The 21,393-nt window shown below is 33.7% G+C and overlaps 1 protein-coding gene across 1 annotated transcript in view; it reads right to left on the bottom strand.

The window, feature by feature from the left end:
* Positions 1-21,393, bottom strand: part of LOC105490872 (PKHD1 ciliary IPT domain containing fibrocystin/polyductin) — a 472,028-nt gene that overhangs the window by 150,641 nt on the left and 299,994 nt on the right. The window contains 2 exon segments of the mRNA XM_071096950.1: positions 3,807-3,894; positions 6,954-7,067. Coding sequence (XP_070953051.1) covers positions 3,807-3,894; positions 6,954-7,067 — 202 coding nt within the window.

The following is a 21,393-nucleotide window of genomic DNA, read 5'->3' as shown; positions in this document are numbered from 1 at the left end:
TTCCAAGAATGTTTGCTGAATTTCATTAAACGTATTTCCATTTTGTGCCAAATTGGTCATGTTCTTAATCTTCACATCTGGTATTAAGGTAAATTATATGAATGGATTATTTCATTTCAAATTATCTTTGTTCACTTGAATGAAACACATTCAAACATAGCTTGCTTTGTTGCTTTTTTACTCATGACTTTTACATTCTATTTGGATGTTGTCTCAGTTTTCTTTTTTTTTTTAGCTATTTTTAGTAGCTATAAACAAGTATAAAGATTATTTTATGCCTGTTCCCTTAAATTAATTGGGAATAGATTATATAGCATAGGAATTATTTGATATTCAACTGATTGGAAGAATATGGTATAAATTTATGTGAGCCAAATATACTTTTAGAGATAAATCTTTGATAAATTTATATCTTTCACTGTTTCTGGTTCTTTATGTTTTATTCTTCTCTAGCCAATAATGATAACTCTAAATTATCATTAAAAATTCCTTTTTATAAAGTATTTTTCTCAAAAATGTTAAAGTTGCACTATATACACTTATATTTTTTACATTATAACTGTAACCTATTCTGTACATATATTTGAACTGTCATTTCTCATTTTATATATTGGGGTTTTCTTGGTATGATTAAAGTTACTAGAGATTAAACCACTACCTCTTTTTAAAAATTTAATCTTACGAATTTTCTACTTTCTATTTCACCAATTTCCGCCTTTTTCTTGCATCGATTGAGTTCATTAGACTTGTGGGTTATTTTGTTTCTAATTTCTCATATTGACAGTTATTCTTCTTTGTTTAGAAGAATTCTCATTGTTTAGAATAATTGTCAATATGAAAACTGTCAATAAGAAAAGTTTGTTTGCTTATTCAATCACAAAAGCATTGAATGTGATGGCATGTTTTACAGTATCTTGTATGCTATACTCTCATTATTGTTATTTCCCAGCTATTCTGTTGGTAAAGTTTTGATGTTTTCTTGGGTATAAAAGTTATTTAGAAAATAATTTATTATACCTTTTTTTCTTGTAAGAAATTAAGATTGTTGGTTTATATTTTATTTTAATCTCTATGTTTATTATATTGTGATCACACACTATCATTAAAATTTATTAAGGTTGTAATTATGGATATATTTTTTTTAGGTAAAGGAGTAGTTTGATATATAAATTAAATTTCTTTTATTATATTACTCATGTTCTTCATATTTTCTTTACCTTTTTTAACCTAATTAAAAGATTTGGAACTGAAAGAGGTAAATAAATATCTCGGATTGTGATTTTTGTTTCTGTCAATTTCACCTTATATTTCCTAGAGATTAGCTTTATATTTCTATATTGTATTTATCTGCTGTAAAACTTTTCTGACTGTTAGGGCCTCGCTATGATTGAAGTCTTTACTAATGTAAAGTATAATTATTTAACCAATTGGAACATTTATTTTGATTTTTACATGTTTTGTTAATAATTTTGAGGCTCCTTTACTTTATTTTAGATGTCAATGATTTATTCTTATTCAATATTTAACTTTAAATTTCTCCTAATTGGTTTTAAGATTTCCTCTGGTAAAAAAAGTTATAATTACATTTTGACTTTTAACCCAATTTTTCTACATAGCATTATTTTTCACAAATATTTTGTTTTGTAACTGGTAAATGTATTCTTACTTTCTTATTTCTGTTTCTTTAAATATATCTTTTTGTTGCTTTTATTCTTTTACCATTTCATTTTCTTCTTTTTTTTTTAATTTACTATCTATTTTATGGTTTCTTTCATTTTTTCCCCTCTGGTGATTTGGAAAGTATATATAATATTCAAAATTCTAATAAAACAAATTAACTCATATTTACCTCCTATGGTTATAGTTCCAGATTTTTATCTGATAATTTTGAATGGTGAAGATTTGTTTATACGTCATATTTGCTAAACTATTATACACAGTTAATCAATCAAACACTAATCTAGGTGTTACTGTGAAGGTATTTTGTCAATGTGGTTAACACAGTCAGTTGAGTTTAAGGAGATTAGGCCACCCAGTAATGTGGGTGGGCCTCATCAATCAGTTGGAAGGCCTTAAAAGCAAAACTGAGATTTCCTTTGGGAAGAAGAAATTCTGCCTTAAGACTGCAAATCAGTTCTTCCGTACTTTGCAACGTGCTGGCTTGCTTACAAATTTCAAACTCTCCAACTCCCATAATTGTGTAAATCTATTCCTTGAAATACATCTCTTTATATATAAATGCACGTATATTAATATTTATTATATCTATTGTATAATTTATATACATATAACAGGTAGGATACACACATACACACACACACACAAGCACATAACCTACTGATTATGTATTTTTTGTATAAACAGAACCCTAACTAATACATTAACTTTTCAAATGTTATTTCTTTTACAAGAACAACTATTAGAATTTGTTTTAGGTTGGACGTGGTGGCTCATTCCTGCAATCCCAGGCCTTTGGGAGGCCAAGATGGGTGGATCACCTGAGGTCAGGAGTTCAAGATCAGCCTGATTGACATGGTAAAACATCTCTACTAAAAATACAAAAATTAGCCTGGCATGGTGGTGTGTGCCTGTAATCCCAGCTACTTGGGAGGCTGAGGCAGGAAAATCGCTTGAACCCAGGAGGCAGAGATTGCAATGAGCCAAGATTGCACCATTGCACTCCATCCTGGGCAATAGAGTGACACTGCGTCTCAAAAAAAAAAAAAAAAAAAAAAGGAATTTGTTTTAATAACCATAGTTACACTATAATATTTAAATTATTTCAGTGCTTCTTAGTTATTTATATTATTCTCAAATTTTATTTCTGTTCCCGAATTTTCAATTTAGTTTAATCTCTTTATTTGAACACTGAATTTTCTTCCATTTTTCACATGTGCGTCTTAGCAGTGTGTCCAATTCTTTGGTCGCAATATCTTTTTTTCCTTAAACATTTATAGATGTGGCATCATGATCTTCCCACATGTGATGGTATAGAGGTGAACGCTAAGGCTAGAAAGCTTAATGTTCCTTTCCTTTATTTTTTGTTCACTCTATTTTTCTTATACTATGAAGATGATGTAATGAAGCAATCACTGTCCTTTATATTAATCTTTTCTAATAAAATGTAACTATTCTCATGTTTTCTATGTGTATTTCAGTTATAGTTTTCATTATTCTTTCTGTTGTAGTTATTCTGAGTTCTTATTAAAAAGGACATATTACCCATAGATAGCTTTTAGTTTTCTGATCTCTATTTCTAGTACTTTATCTTTTGTCATTTTCATTTCCTAGTCTGATCTTCTGTGTTCGAATAGGTCTCCATCAGTTTGTTCTTCATTTTACCCATGCAGTTTGAGGCAGCAATGATTCTATCCTTTACTGCCTTCAATGCATTATTAAATTTCACAATATACTTCATTTGTTTCTTCTCCCTCCTGTTTTATTTCTGTCTATATCTTAATGAGCTACCTTTTCAGCTTAGACATAGTATTCTCACCGCATACTTCACCTCTTATCTCATGGAATTCATGTATTTTAAGATTTTATGGACAGCAATAATTATGTATTATCTAAAATTTTCTCCTGGAATAAACTATGTTCCTCTACTACCTTTTGCATGTTTTGTTGTCCTTCATTAGGCTATAGAGATATTTTTTAAATTCCCTATAATCGCTTCTTTTTCTACTTACTCATCCTTTAATTATAATGCTTAACCTAAAATTCAATTTCATATTGTAACAAAATCTCAAGCAGAAGCAACCTAAACAACCACCAAGCAAAAGCCCTAAGTTACTCTCATTCCTTACCTCTCATTTCCTGAGGCAATATCAGCTCCAAGATGTGTCCAGGAGTTCTTAGAATAAGCACTGTAAAGCTGAACTTTCCCATAAACCCCTGAAAATAAAAGGAGTAACAGTTGGATAGAAAAATCCTTCAGAGGAATTAAAGCCAGGTAAGTAAAAGTCATTCTATAGGCTGTTGTGCAAAACATGGGATATAGAATCTCTATATGAAGGTTCCATATTATCAAAAGCATTATCTAAATGCTCTATTTTACAATACTAAGATATATCTCACATGGCTATGAAACTTATTCTCTCAAATGCTATAGAAAAAAGAATGCTACACCACATCATAATAATCTAAAAGGTGGGAAGCAGACCACTCTAATGACTAAAGTTGAAGAGGTACTCCTTTCCACTCTTGATGTGACTCCAAACCATTTGCAGTTCTTTTGGAAGTTAACCAGTTTTGGTATTTTTTGTTATACACTAGGTTCTCCAGAAGCATGGTTAATTTTATTTCCTTAGGATAGAGTTTTGGAGCTATTAGCTTTATGTTTAGTGGCTGGACTTAATATTTTGTCTCATATCAAGGGAGAGATTTCTAAGTCCTTTGTTTCAAAATGCAATTTATTTCAGACTCATAAATTAAAGTCTTACCAGGAACGTGCTTGATATAGCCCAGTTTTATTTTTTCATGTCTTTCCTCTTACATATTTTATTGCCATTTTCAACCATAATTCCTCATATTCTAGTGGTTTAAAAATGTTTTGACCATGAAACTCACCAGTAAAAGAAAAAACATGTGATTGTGTACTCTAAGCACATGTATATTTATATTATTTACATAATTCAGAAATTTATATTTAGATAAAAAATATACACATATATGAATATACTAATATATATTTGAATAGAAGTTCTAATATTTTATTCCTGCTTCCAAATGTATTGTCTGCATATCCCTGGATTGGTGCACACTATTTTATTGCAAGTCACCAATTTAAAATTTTTACAGTTTTCATCAGAAATCATAGAAATAAAAGAAGCAGCAAATCACTAAGGTACAAATAATATGCCTTGGGTTTTCATCTGATATGGACCGAAAAAAAATCCCAGTTAATTAGAATTTAACCAACTGTTTATATCAACATCCGTATCTTTTCCCCCACATATCAACTATGAAAATGTCAGAAGATAATAAAACTAAATCAGGATAAATGGATATAAAAAGAACCCCATTTTCAGGACGTGTCCTGAAACCAATCTTTCATAATAGCATTTATGTATTTCATAAGACATCATCACCCAAAACAAAAATCCATCTTTTTTCACTACAGGCTAAGTAAGCTAGGCTTAGAAGGATTCTGAAGTAATTTAAAGAGATTTCCAACCAAAACGTTTATAACAAAAAGCAGTTCATGTCCTTAAATTTGAATTATCCAGAAAATTCAATTGACCAGAAAAGTAGATTTCTTGGTCATTTCCAATCATCAAAGTTTACTGTAAAATGACACAATTTCTTAGTTGTTTCAAGAAGATTATAAATGATTTAATACGATTAAAATTTTTCATCTACTTATGATACTACGAAAATTTGAGCATGCAGTGAAAGAAATACTTCATTCTTTATTTCAATTTAGTATCAAAGAAAATTTCAAAGACACTAGTTTGACCATACGGCCTGGATCAGGGATCAGAGCAGACATCTGTGGATAGTCCTAACAGAAAGTTTGTTCCAGTATTATCACACTACAGAAAAGAGTGGATACCACAGGCAAAAGGACATCAAATGTTCTTATAATAATCCATCTAGTCTGTCAACTTGGAAAAATTAGAACATTCTTGAACCTCTTATTGTTAGAAAGATAAAATAAATAGCATGCATGGGAAAAAACCCTTTGGAAACTATAAAGTGCTATCAAAGTATTATATGACAATGATTATATATTATGGAACTAAGTTAACAAACTTCATACTATCTTAACATTTTTGTCTCCACTCTATTGAGTTACTGAGACCCAGAGAGGGAGCCACTGACTGCTAATGAATATTAAATTTATATCTCATAGTGTTCAGAAACCTCAGAAATGATGATCCTTGCTCTTTTTCCACAAGGTAAAATGGTTTACTTGAAAACCTCCAACACAGCAATGCATCTAAAGGAGAATCCAAGGAAATTAACAACCAATTTTCTTTAAGAATGCTCGTATTTTTTTCTTTTAGTTAGTTTTTTTCTCATTTATATAATAGTTGAAATAAGTTCACTACACTTTGTTATTCTTTTAGATATTATACTGTCACATAGCTTAAATATAATAACATATTTATTACTCTTTTAGATATTGTATTGTCACACAGCTTAAGTACGTTATTATATTATAATAACCACACAGCTTTATAGTGTCAGCATTTGGATTAAGATTATTATATTATAATAACATATTTAAGCTATGTGACAATAAAATATCTAAAAGAGTAATAAAGTATAGTGAACTTATTTCAACTATTATATAAGTGAGGGAAAAATAACTAAAAAAAAAAAAATGAACATTCTTGAAGAAAATTGCTTCATGCCAAGAGTTATCCCTCTTTACTTATAAAATTAGTAATGCCCATATAGAGAAAGTGGGAAAATACTTAGAATCTGGTGAACATTCTCTTATTCCTCAAAACTGAGTTAGTTGGGGATACATACATATGGTTATACAAGCCCAGTCCCAGTTTCTGTACTTTTACATAGATCAATTTAAAATAGGATTTGATATTGTGGCAATAACAAATAAAGAAATTGTCAACAGTGAATGTTTCTTATTAATGTATAGATCAGTTGTATAAATGTATCAATAATAGAGTAGTATTTATAGTTGATAATACTGACTCAGTCAAAATTTTAGTGTCTGACTAATCTGGATCTTAATCCAAATGCTGACACTATAAAGCTGTGTGGCTTTCTGCATGTCGTTCATCATCTCTGAGTCTTAGTTTTGACATCTCTAAAATGGACACTGCTCACAAGAGAGCTGGTAAGTAAAATAATAAATATAAATTACCTAAAAGAGTGTTTCGAATTTAGCATATGTTCTATGAATAGTATTTCTCTATAAGATACAAACACACAATACACACACAGGCATTTTATTTTTAATGAAAACTATATTATACTCTTACCAATTGTTCCTGGGTCAATATGAATTCCATTCAAACGATCACAAAAGACTCCCTCTGAGGCTCTAAGGAGAATCAGAAGCTTTTGTTCCTTTTCTAAGGGATTTTCTAAAGTACCTGTTTACAAAGAAAAGTGTATCATTCAAATCAATTTGAAATTAAAAGAAAGAGAGGGAGAAATTGAGGTATAATTTCAAGAATGCAATGTAGATACTGTAAAATAAACTATATGGAGGAGTCAGTGATTATGTAAATGAAATAAGAATAGGAAAAACAAAAGATTCACTAAACGTCTCTGAAGGAGACTCATGTATTATTCACCAGATATTCACTCTTCTTTCTTTATTAAGGCAGCGTAAACTTTCCTGACCAACTAATATTTATCCTGGTCATATGACTTGCTTTGGCCAGTGAAATTTGTGTGAAAGTGATAGGAATATCAGTTCTCAGTTGATGCTTCAAGGGACTTGGCAAGTTGTTTTGTTTTGTTTTATTTTGTTTTTTACCAGATTTCTTTCCATGTTGTTCTCTACCATGAATGGAAAATTCCTTAAATAGCCTCTGGTATCTGAATGAAGAGACATACAGAGCAAAACTGAATAGAACACACAAGATGGAGCCAAGTCCAACCAAGTCTAACATAAATATTTCTTGATGCAAACCACTGAGATTTGGGGATTATTTGTTACACACCATTATTATGGCAAACCTGCCTGATACACTGTCTATGGCTAGACAAACTTCAAATTTCTTTATATGCATCTTAACATTTACTCCTCACAACAAACCTGAGAAGTCAGTATAATTATTATCCCAGTTTTCAAAATTTGCACATAAAGAGTCTTAAAGGTTAAGGGACTTGTCTAAATTGATCCAACTATTAAGTAATAGAATCTATTTTAACAAAGATCTGTTTATGCTAAGTGTTTATTTAACAAATAAGAGGTTATTTTCTAAAACTAAATTCTTTTAGCAGCATAAAGACTCATAAAGACATAAGGCTGTGATACTCAGACAGCAGTTGGAATTGTTTCTGACCTTATTTTATTGATGTTAACAGTGGAGTTTGGTATGGAAATTCATACTTCTACGGTATGATAATTGTTCAGGGAATTTGTCAAAATAGCGTTAGTGACTATGGACCTAAGGAAGGTTAGTCTCTTTGGAAAATATGTCTTGGAGTACAAAAATATTAAAGTTATTAAAGTCAGGTTTTTAAGAAATAACTGGTCCAGGCACGGTGGCTCATGCCTGTAATCCCAGCATTTTGGGAGGCCGAGGGGGGCGGATCGCGAAGTCAGGAGATCGAGACCATTCTGACTAACACGGTGAAACCCCGTCTCTACTAAAAATACAAAAAATTAGCCGGGCGAGGTGGCGGGCGCCTGTAGTCCCAGCTACTCGCGAGGCTGAGGCAGGAGAATGGTGTGAACCCGGAAGCCGGAGCTTGCAGTGAGCTGAGATCACGCCACTGCACTCCAGCCTGGGCAACAGAGCGAGACTCTGTCTCAAAAAAAAAAGAAAAAGAAATAACTGTTAGGAAGGTAATCCCCAAATTACATACCAAATCAGACAGATTCATAAAAACCACCGGCTATCAAATGCGTCTTCCCAGTTTATAAATTCCCGAAAAGATAACCAAAAATAACATTGTTAAATACAATGTGAAATAACTAGCAAACTTACAATTGCCTAGTTTTCATCTTAGTTGCTGGTCTTTCGAGCAACATAAAATCATTCCCTCTAGCTGACACTTCCTATATACCTGGTTAGCCAAAAGGCACAGGTAAGTCTGAAGCTTGCTACATACCTATCTTTATAGTTCAGCCTTCACTGCCATTATTCCAGTACTCTGCTGAAAGCAAGATTCAGAGAGGTGAGTAAATCTGCCTAGAGGCATACAGTAGGTCAGTGGGTGAGCAAGCCTATGTATTTCCAATAATATGCAAAGATGTGTTGCTCCTCTGTGTAGGTAATGAAACTCCTCAGCTGATAGCCTGATGCATCATCTTAGTGAAAATAAAGATGTGCTAGAGCAGAAAGAAGGGAAGCAGGGGAGGATGAAAATGTTCAGTAAATGTGTATAGCGTAGCTGTTATCTTGCCGTTACAAGTCTGTCCAGTAAGCTGTTTTCCAACTGTGATTTCATTTATTTCACGGAGGGTAGTTTAGAGTCTTTGGGGGAAAAAAATGGCCTAGCACTAAAGAGATACCAGAGAGAAAAAAAGTAGGACAGTTTTTGCCCTAGAGAAACATATGCAGAGTCCTACAAAAAGAGTTCAGCGTTCCTCTAAAATTAGAGATTAAATCAATTATGCAACCCAACACTGCAGCACATGTGGAGCTTTCGCAGAAAGTCTGGGCAAAATTAGTTAGCCTGCTGTGATCTTTTGGTATCTGCAATGGCCAGAATTTGGCTTCCTTTTTGTAACTGAGGGAAAAAGAAAGATGGAGAATAGGGACTAAGTAGAAAGAAGGCAAAGGTGACCTAAGAGAAGGAAAAATGCTTCTTGAATGTGTAAAAGCTGATAAACGGAAAGGTTTAAAGGCTGAGATCCTCATTTTCTTCACAAATCTAGCAATCAAAGAAAGGTGAGGTGCTCTCTCCAGCATGGGCTTTGCCCCTAAATGAGGGTAGCCACTTCTGAGACAGAAGATGCTAAGGATATGCAGCTCATCCTTGGTTTACCTTTGTAAAGCTTCTCTAAACTATAGCAAGAGGCATATTAAATCTGGGCAAATTTATGTATTCATAATGGGCAGGAATATAATTGTCATTGTGCTGCAAAGACATTCCGGATGTTTCCACATGCACGATTTAATTCTCACAATTTTATGACGAATACAGTTGAGGTTCTGATGAGGAAACTGAGGCAAAGAGAGGTTAAGTAGCTTGTCAGGAATCACATAACTGTTAAATGGCGAAGTTGGGCCTTAGATTTAATAAGTACCATCCTAGGACATGTGGATATGGAGGAACAGAAAAGAAGTAAAGGGAAGCAGACATTACTTTGTATAATGGTGGGCAGTGAAGGGGAAACAATGTGTTCCAGATGCTAAAATCACGTGAGATGGAAGAAAATGAGTTCTGGCATATGAAAGAGAATCATTATAATTATTTGGGGAATATGGTACAAATGGGTTCCAGGAACTTCAAAAGGTAAGAATAAGAAAAAAGGACATTTCCTTATTTTATTAACTAAAGCTCTTTGATGGAATCAAGTATAATCCTAGTTTGCACTTAAGCCCACTCTATCAACATGACTCACCAGACCTTGTACCAAGCCAACCCATAAGAAATTATTTACCCTTCCCTCAACTCACTCTCCTCTGTGCTCATGAGATTTCCCAGCGTTTACATGTTTTACCTTCATCTTAACTAACTTTGATTCATCCCGTAAAACTTGGCTCTACCATAATTTATTCCTGAAAGCCTTCTATGATCTTGAATTAGATGCCCCCTTTTGTGTGTAAAATGTTCTGTACCCCTTGCTAAAGTAATTCTACTTCAAGCAACTTGTCCTAAAGAACTTGTAGGGGACAAGGGCAAAGAATAATGCCCAAAGTTCTCCACATCAGTGTTATTTATTTATAATTGGCAACATTTAAAAACACCTTGAAATAGCAAACAATTAGAAATATTTTTGTCCATTTGAAACTCCTTCCTTTCTTCCCAGACTTTTTGACATACTTAATAGCTGAAATGTACAAGTCCCCAAGCAACCATATACTCCCTTGCTTCTGCCCCTCTCTGCCTTCATTCCTGTTTTTGTCACGGCCAACTCTTACATACTCTCAAACCCAGTTCAGATGTCATCTCTTCTGGAAAGGGCCTTGTCAACTAAGTCTGGGTTAAGTGACCTTCTAAGGGCTATCACAGAATGCCATGTTTTACCACAATACTTCTAAAACTATACTGTAAGGGCCATTTACCTGATTGCCTCCTTCTCTCAGTGAGTGCAAGAAGAAACTATGTACTCCCAGCAGAGTTTATTTGAAGATATTTTATTCCAGAAATGTTTAACTTGGTAATTTTTACCAACCCTCCTGGAGAAAACAATTGGAATAAAGAGAAATACCCCATAGTAATAAAAGACTAACTTCACCAGTAAATTACAACTTTTAAGCATTTATGTACCTACCATTATAGGTTAAAAATATATACTGCAAAAATCAACAGGACTACAAGGACAAATGGATATACCTATAACACTTGTTGTAAAGCCAACACAACTGTTGTTAAAAAAAAAATACAATAATGATACAGCAGTTTTGAATAATGCAATTTGCATATTTGACATAACAGGCATAGATGGAAAACTAGACCCACAAAGAATGTACATTCTTTTAAAGCATGCACAAAACATTTTAAAAAATTGATCATATGATAAAGCAGTTTAGCAAATTTTAAAAAATTGGAATTATACAGCATTTGTTTTCTGACCATAGTTCCATCAAAATTTATAATTCGTAACAAAAAAATTTCAAAAGTAAGCTATATTAATTTTTCCAATTATCAAAGAATACCATTAAGAAAGTAAAAAAGCAGCTGGATGTGGTGGCTCATGCCTTTAATCCCAACACTTTGGGAGGCCAAGGCAGGTGGATCACAAGGTCAAGAGATCTAGACCATCCTGGCCAACATGGTGAAACCTTGTCTCTACTAAAAATACAAATATTAGCTGGGCATGGTGCCACACACCTGTAGTCCCAGCTAATCAAGAGGCTGAGGCAGGAGAATAGCTTGAATCCCTGTCGTGGAGGTTGCAGTGAGCCAAGATCGTGCCACACTGCACTCCAGTCTGGTGACAGAGCGAGACTCCATCTCAAAGGAATTAAAAAAAAGAAAAAAGAAAGTAAAAAAGCAAGCCACAGAGTGGGAAAAGATATTTGTACTACATATAACCGACAAAAGATACATTCCAAAATATATAAATAACTTCGGTAAATAAATATAAAACAGGTACATTCATCGTTAAAAACGAGTAAGAGAACAGCTATTTTACAAAACAAGATACTCTCAAATAAATAATAAATACATTCTACTATGCTCAATCATATCATAAAAAAGAAATAAAAATTAAAACAAGAATGAGATCTCACTACATATCCAGTAGACTGGATTTATAATGTTTAATTAAGCATATTTTTTCATTTTATAAAATTTGTTGTATATGTGTGTCATTTTCCACAATTAATAAAAATACATTAAATGACTATGTTCCAAGAATACTCTTCAATGACTTTTGTTGATCAAAAGAGGGGAAACTGGCCAAAATTTTAGTCACATCTTCTGAATATACTATTTTCCAGGTGCTATTCACTGACTCCAAAGCAAAAATTGTATTTTTATATAATTTGTATTTTTATCTGAGTTAATCTTAAAACTCTATAAATACCTTGATTGCACATGAAAGATAAAGAAATTACCCCCGAAATAAATTTTGTACCTTTTTCCCTTGTCCTCAGAAGTGGGTTAAATGGTGATGACTTTGGAAGTTGAGCTTCTACTTAAAGCATAACTATTTTTCTCATGCCCTGCAATAGCGATTTTCTCTAGACCAGAGCCTCTAGAACCTTCTTACTATCATATAAACCCAAGCCGGTAAATAGCACTGAACCAAGTAAATTGCAGCACACATTTTTTTCTGAAGTAGCTTTTAATTCGCAGTGTATATTTGACCCGCTTATTCCTAAAACATTCCTCCCCAATAGAACTGATTCCATCTGAAAATAAATGTAGGGTAGAATGGGGCTTGCAGTCCAGTAAGATAAAAATTGGTTATAAAAATCAGTAGGCATTATCAAATAACAATGTCCAACCCCTCATACAGTGATTTTATCCAAGCTGACAAATTTTCATTTTTAATGAGGCCTCTCAACTTATCAATAATGGAATATTAAAATAAACATGAAAATATGTTATTCATTCACTACTTACAAAATGTATAAAAATTCTTAAAACTTCTTCCGTAAGGTTGAGCAAATTACCTCATTTCTTTAAGCCTCAGTTTCCTCAATGATAAAATAGGCACAATAATAGCATCCATTTTTTGTGAGGGTTAAATGATTTAGTCCATGCTAATAGTACAGGGCACAGTGTCTGTATATGATACATGTTTTTTAAAAATATTGGCTTTTAGCAGTATTAATAATAGTTGTAAAAAAGATAGTAATAGTAACCATGGAGGTATCACACTTATTCAAAATTAACCTTTAAATTTGAAAACTTAAAAAAATAAGGCAAGTTCTTCCTAGCAAGTAATATCTAATTCCTAAAGTACTAGCTAGACACTAGACATTTCAAAGCAAAAATATTAAGTGACTACTTATTTCAATGTCCAGCCCAAGGAACTTCAGAAAACACAAAGTTTACCTTAAACTGAAACATTCCTGTAAGTTTTCTAACTAAAAAAACAAATCATTCATTCATTCATTCACTAGTTTTCTTAAAATTATTTTGTTTGTATGCAAAATTAAATATTTTATAATAAATTTATTATTTGATTATTTTAATAACTAAATAAATCCCTAAGAAATACTATATTACTGTTATATGGATTCATGAGTCAAAAGCACAGTCTAAGAAAGACTGATTTAAAAATTATTAAAATAGGAAAGATGATTACTGCAAATTCCTTTAGTAAAGACTAACTGATGTCCCAATAGACAGAAGAATCTTTATTTGTATTAGCGTTTGGCTTAAAAAAATATGAAAAATACACACACACACACACAAACACACACACATAGATTTAAGGATAATATGATGTTATGAGAGAACTAATATCCATCAGAAAATAAACACATCTTTCTATTCTTAATATCATTTTGAAATAAGTATTATTTAACTGTTGGCTGCCAGCCTTATTAGGGACTCTCCAAGCACAGAAATGAGTTTTAGCGTTTCCTGTACCTCTAAGGGGCAAAGCTTTTACACTTTTGCTCCTACGGCTAAATAAGTAACAGCTTTAAAAGTCACATCCCTTTTGTGTCACCTTTTTATTTTATCAAGCAACTGTTAGTTTGATTAGGGAACTGTCCATCTAAATAAACTGAACAAACCATCTATTTTGCAGATATCTATGTACACTTATATTTTACACATTGCATGCGTGGGTATTTGTGTCTTTTTCTAATCATAGTTAAATTTGAAGGAGGACATACTTTTTAACTTCATATATTTTTTTAAATGAACATCACATACAAGATTCTCTCTGGCTGCTCAATGGGTCTGACTACTGGGTATTGTGGCTTTAAGCTGGAGGATATGTTTTAATCTACACTTTTCTCAGGTTTGTCTCCTTGTTATTACTTAATCATCCAATGAGCCTTACAGAACTGTCAGTTTGAAAGGCAATAAACTGTGTATGGATTTTTCTTCTTCTTTAGGATTGAGAAAGTCCCAATCATGGAAGCAATGAAAGAAACTTCCATATACCTAGTACTTCATTTCCTGACAATCAAAGGCATGTGCTAATGATGACCTTAGGCTCCTGGCTACAAATGTGAGACAGGGCTGACAAATACCCATCACTGACCCTGAAAAACAATATGTGACAAGTTTTAGGATAAAAGCCGAGTGCCTAGTATAATTACTGAGCAACTAGACAATGCATCATGTGACCTGGTTGTAACAGGCCAAAGGAACAATGAACTGCTGTGTCCCCAGGGATGGCAATGGTTGGGGCATATCTTGTTGACTTAGGGATCAAGGAGGGTTCTATTAAGCTGTAAATATCCATCAGAATATTTGTCTCACAAATGTATTTTTACAATACAAAAAAACTTTATAAAATTATATAAATTTATTATTATTTTATATTATTTAAATGATACATTTATATTATTTTAATAATTAATACAAATGTATTATTATTGGTAACCCCTCTCTGAAGTCTTCCTAAAAAGTATTAAAAGAAGATTTTTCATCCGCAGTTTTAAAAGTACAAGATTAAAACAGTCTTTATTGAGTTGAATGTTTGAGTCAATAACAAGTTAACAGCATTGATATCTAAAACAACAAGGAACACGTTTGTTAAAGCATGGGCACAACGTCTCATATAAGAGGAGACACTGATGAAAGGGATGGACTCAGACAGCTATTCATGGGCAAAGCTTTTATATGTTTTTAAAAAAACATTTAAATCAACAAACAAGTGTTTATTGAACAAGCTTTGAGTTGGGGACATTTTTAAGTCGGTTTTCCTGTTCTAACAGATTGTAAAAATGAAAATACTTTGAATTCCTCCAAGACACCAACGTTTTCAATTTGATTTTATACTTCCTTTTTTCCTTTCACATAGGGGATAAATATATTGTAGTCATCTAAACATTAACACCATAATTTCTTCCTCACAGATATAGACATTTAAGTCTAAGGAGATTGAATGTTTTCCAAGAAAAAGGCAGTGAGCTGAAAGACAAACCTAAATATGCCCATTCACTTGTGTATAGATTATTAGTCATAACAGCATATTATCAGAATTCTACAATGCAGTAGGTACTAGGGTTATAAAATGTTCTGATGAAGTCTATCATTTACTAGAGATAAGACACTAATTAATTATTTAATAGAGATAGACACTAATGCTATTCATGTCACCACTGAATGCAATAATGGCAATATGAATGAGTAGCATGGACCAGAAGGAAAGGTACACTGAAATGTACTGCATGGAGACAAGAGAGCCTTCATATTAGATTGGTGCAAAAGTAATTGTGATTTTTGCCATTAAATAGTAAAGGTAGTCCTTGGGCAAAAGCTTGAAGGACGATATTTAAGATAGCTAAAATAGCCACTTGTCCTGGTCCTGTTTTTTGTCAGCTCTGAGACCTTGAAACAAATCAATAATCTCTCTGGATTTCAGTTTCCTTACCAATAAAACGAGACAGATGTTTCAAACAGTCACAGAGATTTGCAACATCACAGTTATGAATCTACTATTGGGGTATTTTCCAGAAATTGTACAATGAGTTACTAAACTAAAATCATAATTCATGTCTCTGGAACTTCCATATTTATGAAGCTAATTTCTGTCTTATTAAAGCCATACTCAAGAGACTATCAATAAGTAGCAATTCTCAGCATAATTTGGACTCATTTTGTTCTTTAACGCTTTAGAAAGCAACACTCTATATAAAATCTGGCCCATGAAACTCATGATGTTCACTATAAACTCACTACTATTTACGATTCTCCAACTACAGGGGCTGCCTTTCTGCCTCACAACTACTACACAAAGCACATTTCTCCCTCGGGACCTTTGCACTAACTCTCCCTCAGCCTGAAATGCTCTTGTTCAAATCTTTGCAGGTCTAGCTTTTTCTTGTCTCTACAGTCTGATGTCACATTGACTTGTTAGAAAGGTCTTTACTAACTATCTAACATATGGTTGCCAACATCCAACCTGGATCTCTCATTAATTAATGTTCCTGTTTAGTTTCTTTCAGAGAATGTACTGCTATCTAAACTTATCTTCCTCATTTATTTTACTATTTGTCTGTTTCCCCCAATAAAATAATGCAAGCAGGAATGGTTCACTACTGAACGTCTTGTTCACTGTGGAATATTCAAATGCCAGAAAGAATGCCTGGCTCTGAGTTGGCATTCAATGAAAGAGGGAGGTGGGGAGGAGATAAAGGAGGAAGGGACAAATCTACAAAGGAAACTTTGGAAAATCACCATATTAGAGGAATTATTTTCTCCTTAGTATCTGTTTATCCATTTCATTTCACCATCCAAAAGAAAATCAGTTATTCATGAAAGCAATCCCATAAAGTTTTGATGCCATGACTCAATATGGACAACTATTCATTTTCAACCATGAAATTCAATATGTTCAATGACACCTCAGGCTATACTAAAGCCAAAAAATAAAGTTGTTAAAGAATAGATAAATGGTATTGAGCTTATGAAAAGTTATTGCTCCTGAAGGAGTAAATGTTGCATTTTTATTTGTTTTACATGAAAAGTAACAATTTGTGTCAAAACTACATTTATAAGCCATTATAAAAAACAAAAAGCTGGAATAAGATGGTCAATTTTCTTTTCTATTTTCTTTGTCATTTCCACTGTATCTCATATCACTGACCACTTCCTCTTGTAAATTGCCTTGTTTCAAGATATTATTTTCTTGTCATTTCATTTTCTTTCCACCTATATAACTGGTTTTTTTTTTTTTTTTTTTCCATTCTTGTTCCTGAACTCAGCTTCCTCTACCACCCTTCAAAGACCGGTGCTCCTCAAAATTTCTATCCACAAAATCTGTTTGGCCAATTTTACTCACATCTTTAATTTCACATTTGAGCTGATGATCCTCAAATATGTACATTTAGCACAGACCTTTCTCATTGGTTTCTTTATTCATAAATCTACTTGCCCTCTAGGTATTATCACTTGCATCTTTCATTGAAATCTAACCTTGAGATTTATGAGTCTGGGTACTTAACAAACCACTGTATAAAGTTTACTGTATACTCAACATTGTTCAAGCACTTTAATAAATATTAACTCATTTAATTTTTTAAAACCTCTATGAAATATGTACTATTATTATTTCTACCTTGGAGATAAGGGTACTGAGACACAGCTAGTTCATATAACTTGCCGAGGGCCATTCAACTAACAGAGTGAGGAAAGGGCACTCATTCTTGGCATCCCCATTGACCCAGATCTCCCAACCCGAAACCTTGGATATATCCCAAACAACTCCTCCTTGCCTCAGATCAAAATTATCACTAGGTTCTAGTGATTTTTACCCCCCCAATGTGTCTCTAATTCATTCTTTCCTCTTTAACTCCTGTTAAAGAGTAAACCTTAGTTCACTCCCTTACAATTCCTTTCCTAAAACATCTCAGTAGACTTCTCCCTTTTCACTGTGTCCCTTTTAAGTGCATTCTCTACACTTCCAGCACTAATTTTTCCAAGAGTAAATATAATCATGTCACTTCCTTACATAAAACTATCCAGTGACTACCCACTGCCTTCATAGGAAAATCCAAACTCCTTAGCATAGTATATCAGGTCAACCACCATTTCATACAAAGTCGGCTATCCAGACATACTCATTCCCTGCAGTTTCCTGAAAGTATAATGCTCATCTAAAATATGTACCTGTTCACAGGTCTTCCTTTATCTTTAAGCTCCCTCTAGGTTGGAAGACATGACCCTTCCAATCATGTTTTTACTCATTTGTCACACCATTTTATTGAGACATCTCTTGAAAATTCGGGTTCATGATTTCTGTTTCTATATGCCCAGTATCCCCCATGGTACTTGGTACACGGTAGGCACTGAGTAAACCCATGATAAATGAAAGAATGAACACACATGTGTAATTCTTTAAGCTTATCTTAAGTGTTTTATCAGGCTAATGAGACAAGCACTGAACGAAGAATGAAATAGAGTTTGGCATTTGTGATGCAGCTGTAGCCCTCTAAGCAAAGCTTTGATCTTGAGCTTCCTTTCTAATTCTAGCATTCTATGATTCAACTCTATTAAAAGTCCATTGATACCTTTGCCAGCACCAGCTGCCTTAAAAGCAGGACCACCAGCTGGGCGTGGTGGCTCATGCCTATAATCCCAGCACTTTGGGAGGCCAAGGCAGGTGGATCACGAGGTCAGAAATTCGAGACCAGCCTGGCCAACATGGTGAAACCCTGTCTCTAATAAAAATACAAAAATTAGCTGAGCCAACATGGTGGCAGGCGGCTGTAATCCCAGCTACTTGGGAGGCTGAGGCAGGATAATTACTTAAAACTGGAAGGCAGAGGTTACGGTGAGCTGAGGTCGCGCCACTGCACTCCTGCCTGGGCAACAAGAGCAAAACTCCATCTCAAAAAAAAAAAAAAAGCAGGACCACCAGAAAATATAATTCTACAATGTTGGGACTTGGATCAAATGGTATCAGATAGCAGGCATACACTGGCAGCACTCTGTGCCAATGTCCAAATCTATTAAGTTTATTTACTAACTAGTCTTATTATCTGTTTCATGTTGGGATTTCTTTAGGGTGTGGTAAAATTGGACAGATGGGTTGAAAGTCTTCCTTCAGGCATAATACACATAGGATTGGGCAGATGGGCTCCAATAACCAACCTTTAGGCCTGGAACACATGGATGAAGCAAGGAGAAAAAGAATACACCACTATCTAGTGAGGGGTAAAAAATAGAATTGGGAATGGAGGAATTTTTTAATGAGACCTGAAATATATAAAGTAAAACTGGAAAGTGGCACAGTGTCACTTACCTTCAAAGGTACAAATTTTTCAGGCAGCAAGCTACATATTATAGTAATAAGTGACCTTAGAAATCCAAATATAACTTACCGAAAAAAGAGATCAATCTTTGCAATAGAAGATATCAACTGGAAATAAGTTTTATAGTAACAAGAACAGGGTTCAATGTTATTTAATATTTCTCAATTAATTAATGAGGATTTTACACAATGTTAAACAAATGGGCAAATGATAGTAATCTGTGAGGAAAAGACCAGACTTCAAGAGAATATCTCCAGTGTAGAAAGATGAACTGAAATAATTAAATGAAGAGATGGGTAAACAGTATTGCCATTAGATTCCCTCAAAACCCAAGAGAAAACAAAATAAGCCCAACACAACTGTACAATGTAGAGATACGTATTTGTGGCAGCACAAATAAAAAGAGCAGGAATCAGAGTCAACAGTGTAGTTGGCAGGACTAACAGCATGACCTGGCTGGATAAAGAAGTCAGTTTAATATTTGGCTTTATTAACAGAAGAATCATATCTGTTCTGATAGCTGGAAGCTGTGCTGGAGAGCTTTTGTTGACACCTCCATTTCCAAGCTCTGTGCTTCTCCACCCTATCCAGTGCCCCAGGATGTGGCTGACCTTTGTGTACTGCATCAAGTTCTCCTTTACTCTGACTTCCAGTCGGATGTGGCCAAATGGTAGCACAAGCAGAAGACAGGAGGGAAGCAAAAGAATGAGATAAGACTGTTTATTCCTGGAGTTCCTTCCTTGTACTGGGTGAATCCCAACAAAGGCCATGCCTCTGGGGTGATCTGACAACCATCTCTAAACCTTTCTCTTTATCTCTGGGTTCCTGTAACATTCTTTCCTCAGTCCTTTATGGCAAGAGGTAGTAAGGATAAGTGGCTTTACTAGCCTTAGGGTATACCTCATCCCATTTGGATCTTTGTAAATCATTCCTTTATTTAAATCCCTTCAAACTGTCTAATGCTTATGACATATATTTTCTGTGGGCACCCTGGCTGATAAACATTTATTGAACACCTACCATATACCAAGCATTTCCTGTGAGCTGTTATGTTTAATATCTCTCTGAGGAAGGTTCTACTGTTATCCTACATACGTTGCAGATGAAGAAATGAAGGTGCCCAGAGGTTGACTTGCTGAAGGTCAAACAGCCAATAGGTGGCCAAGGTGGATTTGGTCCCTCCACCATCTGACTTAGAGCCCATTCTGTTAACTGCTATACTCGTTTCATTCTGTTCAGAATAGGCAGATCCCACCTGGGAATAGTTCTTTCTCCCTGGCTTTCAGAGGAATTAAACAAAACAAAGTTGTGTTTAGAGGCAATGCCAGCAAGAAAGAGGGAATCTCATAATAATCTATAGGAAATGGGGTGTACAAATTTGTAAAATTTTTCTGAAAAGCAATTTGGCAGCATGTATTAAAAACCTTTTAAAAATGTTCTTATCCTTAGGCCCATTAATTTCATGTTTAAAAGCCCATCCTAAGGAAACGAAGATATGAATAATGATTTAATTATTGAATGTTCATTGCAGAGTGAGTTACAAGGACAAAAATCTGAAATATCTTAGATGTTCAACAAGAGAAAAATGGCTAAATTATTATACATGCATGCATATCTATATATTCCCATATATTATATAACGTTGCAGAAATTCTTTATAGGATCAAAAAAAGTCAAAGCATATGCCCTACATTTTGAAATATATGCGTGTGTGTGTGTGTGTGTATGTGTAAGAAAATAAATGATTTTGAGATAAAACACCAAAATATTAATTGTGGTTATATTTGCACTTGGAAATATTTGCACTCGGAAACTTTGAGTGATCACTTCATTTCCACCATATAATTCTCTTTGTTTTCCTATATTTGCAGTTTTGTACCATACACTAAAAAAAAATACTTAAAACAGCAATAACTATGAACCATGGTTATACTGTATGACCTAAAACAGAAAAGATTCAAGAAGATGTGAATGAAGTGCTATAGAATTAAAAGGAGTATGATACTTGTCCTGAATGGCTCAAGAGGAAGAGCCTGAACCTATGGAAATTGGAGGAAGATAGACTTTAGTTTAATGGAACAAAAAGAATTCTAATAGGACTTTAAATAGTGGGAACAGGTTGCCTTGAAGGGTTTTGATTTTTTTGTCACTGGAAGTATTTAAGAAAAGGATTGACCATATT

Source organism: Macaca nemestrina, chromosome 5, assembly GCF_043159975.1.
Source record: "Macaca nemestrina isolate mMacNem1 chromosome 5, mMacNem.hap1, whole genome shotgun sequence".
NCBI lineage: Eukaryota > Metazoa > Chordata > Mammalia > Primates > Cercopithecidae > Macaca > Macaca nemestrina.
This window is presented reverse-complemented; position numbering and strand designations above follow the sequence as displayed.